Source organism: Cyprinodon variegatus, unplaced genomic scaffold, assembly GCF_000732505.1.
Source record: "Cyprinodon variegatus isolate N-32 unplaced genomic scaffold, C_variegatus-1.0 Scaffold870, whole genome shotgun sequence".
Taxonomy (NCBI): domain Eukaryota; kingdom Metazoa; phylum Chordata; class Actinopteri; order Cyprinodontiformes; family Cyprinodontidae; genus Cyprinodon; species Cyprinodon variegatus.
Genome location: NW_015151323.1, coordinates 210,435 through 215,251, shown reverse-complemented (window position 1 = coordinate 215,251; position 4,817 = coordinate 210,435). Strand labels below are relative to the sequence as shown.

Genomic DNA, 4,817 nt, shown 5'->3' with positions numbered 1-4,817 from the left:
GATACAATAAGATTGGTAAAGGAAATAAAGTTAAGCTTTTTATCCCTTATTTGAGGTCTAAAAACTGATCTTTTTTTTTATTTAGATACAAGAATTCATCAAAAATGTTGATTTAACTCAAACAGAAGAAGAAAATCATACAAGCTCCACATTAAGTGCAGTCTGCATCCTGAAACAAGCATGCTCTTTGTTCTTTGAAGCACACTCAGAGAAAAGCTCATCTGACTTCTGAAGTGGTGAATAAAAATCCCCACAGTGACTTTTACAAACAAAATGAATAAAGTGTAAACTGAATGCCATCACTGCACTGTGTCCTTTGCAGCAGCTTTAGCTTCCACTCACGCTCCACATCGTTCAGCTTGCCCCGCTCCTCCTCCAGCTTCTTCTTCAGACTCTCGCTCTCCTTCTTCAGAGATGCCAGGGTCTCCCCTTTCTGGAGCCCCTGACAAGCCATCTTCGTGCACCAAAATGACACAGAAAATACAGGAGAGAAAGAGAAATAGGGGGAGTTAAAAAAGAGAGGAAGGGAGCAGAGGAAACAGGAAAATGTGGAGAACCACCACTGTTTGTGTGTTGGTTAGAGGTCCATTGGAATAGCCCTCCAGAGCAACAGTGATGCTGTTACACTCACACTCTTTTTTTATTTTAGTCTCCTCCCCTCTCTGCCCCTCCTCTATCTATTCTGCTATTCAAGAACGCTGAGGGCTTTTAAAAGCCAGAACAGCAGAACTAAAGGGTTCTCTCCTCCAGGTCTTGTTTCTAAATCTGGATTAAAGCCGGAAAACAGAAATCTCCTAACATGCAGAAACGCTTAAAAAATGAAACCCCTGCCTGTTTATATTAACATTTAGAAAAAATAAACTGTTTTCATGGTTCTGACATAGGGTTCATTTACTTCTGTCAGAAGCAGATTGTGGAAACAGCAACGTCAGAATGGGCTTTTTAGCTAAATTTGGGGTAAAAAAAAAAACAAACAAAAAGTTACATGTTGAAAAAGTCTGATATATCAGCCATTCAAGCATTTGCTTTCAAGCTGTACTTCCAAGTAGAATAACCAAGATAACCTATAAAGCTCCTATAATGCATTTTATAGTTGTTTTTACTAATTAAAAGTAAATGCAGGCATTTATATTAAGCCAGTTTCTGAGGTAAAGTCAAAGTGTGTCTCTACTAGGGCTGCAGCAGATGATTATTTTGTGATTTGATTAATCTGTCGATTCGATTATTTTTATGTTTAATTGATTAAGGATCAGATAGCAAAAGGTTTCTTAAAGAAGATTTTTTTGTGAAATGAAACCAGGTGAAACTAAAACTTTCCCACTTGAGGAGTTCTGGATAGAGCATACTGGCAGTTATGACACTTAAATGAATAATGTTAACATATTTTTTTTACTATTTAGGTAACTACTGCTCAAAGTGGGTCGCTCTGTCATGTAAAAGCATGTTTTTGAGCCTCTACACTGCAGCTAAAGATGACTAAATTATTTGATGATGATTTTAATAATCGATTAATTGTTTCAGCTCTTGTCTCTACATGCTTTGCACGTAGAGAGGAACATCTATTTCTGTTCTTCTTGGCCAAAAAGCTCAAACTCAATCAGATTGGTGAGCAGAAACCTTGAGGTCTTGCCACAGATTTATTGTAAGTCTAGACTTTATCTGGGTCATCTTAACCACAAATATGCTTTTTGTTGTTTATAAAATCTAAAAACCTTCTTTAATAATTTTTTTTATTGAGTATCTGGGTAAAAAGGAAAGAAAATTCCTCTCTATTTATAATCTAGTCTTTGTGTTGATCTATTATTCATCATTTCAAATACGGTAAACTAAATGTATGAACTTTAAAGAGAAAATATTTAGGGGGTATTTTTTTTTTAGGGTGTGCAGACTTTAATGGGTCCCTTTGAAATGATTGTAATGTTTTCAGCTCAGAGGTGAGAACTGAATGGCAGCTTTTACCATTTCCACGCAGAAGGAGCAGTAGTTGATGGCTTCGCTCTTGATGTAGATGTTCATCAGAGGACTCGCCTTGCTGCAGCTGTCGCATGGGCCAAAAGTGGCCGCCATGAAGGTCTGATCACACATGGCTGCAGAGGATCACAGACACGCCTGGAAATAAAGAGAAAATACTCAGAGGGGTGACCAGGATTTTATTTAATCAAGGCTCTATTTGTGAAGGGCTGGTTTTCAGGGTGGTAGTTGGTGGACATGCTGCACAGGAGATAAGCAGCCGGTAATCTACTGCAGCCTGATCCTTCTAAGAGCTGCAGAGGAGAGCAGCTATTCTGGGAAACACACAAACACTCACAGCTCAATTTGTTGCACACTGATGCAACTCTAACTTATAAAGGTCTCGTCTTCTCAGAGATTTAACTATTTAAGACTTTTATGAGTTATTAAGGTTAGAAAAATTAGATAGCAGGGGTCAAACGTCTTTGATTCCTTCTAGGATTGTTTATTGTTCTAAACAGAATGTATGTAGGTTTAGATTCCATATTTACTAAAAGTTATTCTTAAAAAAATTATATTGTTGAGCTTCTATATTTCATTAACTTCTTCCATGTATTTCCATATTAGAGATAAATATTTAGTGTAAAACGTTTGGGGTTTAAATTAACTTCCATCTGAGCGATAAACCCAGTGACTATAAAAGATGTTATTCTAACTATTTTAGGCAAAATCAAAACACCTTACCACAGAAGATAATGCTTCTCTCTCTACAGCAGGTACCTGCTCCTCTTGTAGTTATGAAGGAGTCGTTCCAGCGAGGCAGATTGATCACTGAGGGGCAGAGAGAACAGTAATCTACTTAGGAAAGTGTCTTAGCTGGGAATCTGCTTGCTTTATCTTCAAGGCTCTGAGGATCTGTTTAGAGGTGGGAACAAATGTTTGGTTATGCTAGGCTGCCTGAAACTGCATTATTTGAACAAGGAATCATAAAACCTGACTGAAAACATAATACTAGAGAATAAAGTATTTACCAGGAGAAACCTACCCTGCAGTGTAGATCTATGGTGAAGCAGAAACAAATTGTTTAGACTTTTACCTTTATGCTGGTACCACAGACGCTGATCTGTAAAAACTGCTACAACAGATTATCAGCCCAGGCTGTCTCTATGATGAATACTTTAACATTCAGAGTACCCAAATCAACCAGCATGTTGTCTTTGCAAAAACACTATGTATGCACCGTGAATTAAAATGTGCAGATCTGTTGCTGAAAGTATGGAGAGAGTCTCTTTCGTTGAAAGTCAGAGCAGTCGGGACTGCAAGGAAGAACGTGATAAAAATAGTAATGGATTCAGGTAATTGTTAAACACAGAAATGCTTTAGCAGAATGAGAGCTTTTGGAAACTTTCATGCTACCAACTTGGTGAAAACAGCTCAGGATAACCTGAACCACGTTAAGCTTTATCAAAAAGGAACGTTTTCAGCCTAGGCTTAAAAGTATCTGCCTCATGGGAAAAAACTGGTAGTTCCTTCTACATGCTGTAAACCCCAACGTTCAAAGTTATTAAATAGAATGGTGTGTAATGTGTGTGTGTTCTATTATCATAATTATGTCAAGTTTGTGTAAATGTTTTTGAGTAATTGAAACAAAAATGTCTTGATTATATTGAACTATTTGTATATTAAATAAGCATAACTTAAAAACATTTATTAAGCAAGTAATTAAAACAGAATGTAACTTTTTCTATTTTTTCAAATAGGTAAGATTTAATGATGAATGTAATTTATATACAATAAATGTTATTAATATAGAACATGACATACAATAAAAATTAAAAAAACTTTATTAAGCAAAACTGATCCAACAAATAACTCATAGTAACCCAACACAAGACAGAATTTCCAATGCTAAAGTGCTGCACCAAGCAGCCTAAACCATGGAGACAGGAGAGTTCTGCCACGGGTTGACCAAGAAAGTTAGGTTTCTAGGGCGTTCAGTTGTGCGGCAGAAGTGCTTGGCGGTGTTCTGTTGGATGAGCTACCCGTTCAGACCAGCATACCCACAGTCAGTACCCATTAATGCCTTTAGTTTATCCCTTTAATTTATCCCTTTGGTTTTGTACGAAAAATGGACTTTAAACTACCTCAATGGGCGTGTATCACTTTAGTTATGTATAAAAAAAACGATTTAATTACTTACTTTTTGGTGTTTTACGAAGCGTACAAAACCAAAGGGATAAAAGCAAATCTGATGTCTTGCACATGTGTATTGACAATGGGTATGTTGATCTAATGGGGTATGCTGATCTGACAGAACAGCAGCCCATTCAAAATGCAGGTAATTCTATACTTTTGTTAATTATTTTACAAAATACACAACCATTATGAATGAATGATTAAGAGGTTTTACTCCATATAATTATATTAGCCTTGTGAAATGTGATATTTCACCCAGGGCCTGATTTGATCAAAATGACTCATGTGTAACATGTATAGATGTTAACATTTGGTTTGAATGATCAAAGCCGAACGTAACCTACATATAATTTTTTACTAACATAATGGGTGTCCCCTGGAACTATTGAAGCTCTGCTGTTCTGTCAGACCAGCATACCCATAGTTAGTGCGTGATTTAACATTAGGCAATACTAGGCAGTTGCCTAGGGACCAAAGTTCCTGGGGGCCCATAAAACTCTCTTTACATGTATGGTTAATACAAGTATTCCATATTTGTGCTCATTAATTATGTTATTGATAAAAATCCTTTTACTAAAATGCCATCTGAACGCTTGTAATATTAAGTGTGTCTCAGCCCCCCCTTCATTGTCCTCCACATTGGATCAGTCCATTTGCTGCACATGTTCAGA

The 4,817-nt window shown here is 36.8% G+C and overlaps 1 protein-coding gene across 1 annotated transcript in view; it reads right to left on the bottom strand.

Moving 5' to 3' along the window:
• The window catches only part of LOC107099434 (guanine nucleotide-binding protein subunit beta-5-like), a 14,802-nt gene extending 11,996 nt beyond the window's left edge, over window positions 1–2,806 (bottom strand). Inside the window, exons 1-3 of the mRNA XM_015397538.1 lie at window positions 2,695–2,806; window positions 1,960–2,109; window positions 350–454 (exon numbers count right to left, since the gene is read on the bottom strand). Of these exons, the coding sequence (XP_015253024.1) occupies window positions 350–454; window positions 1,960–2,085 (231 nt within the window). The 5' untranslated portion in view covers window positions 2,086–2,109; window positions 2,695–2,806. The remainder of the gene's footprint in view (window positions 1–349; window positions 455–1,959; window positions 2,110–2,694) is intronic.
• Window positions 2,807–4,817: the final 2,011 nt, after the last annotated feature.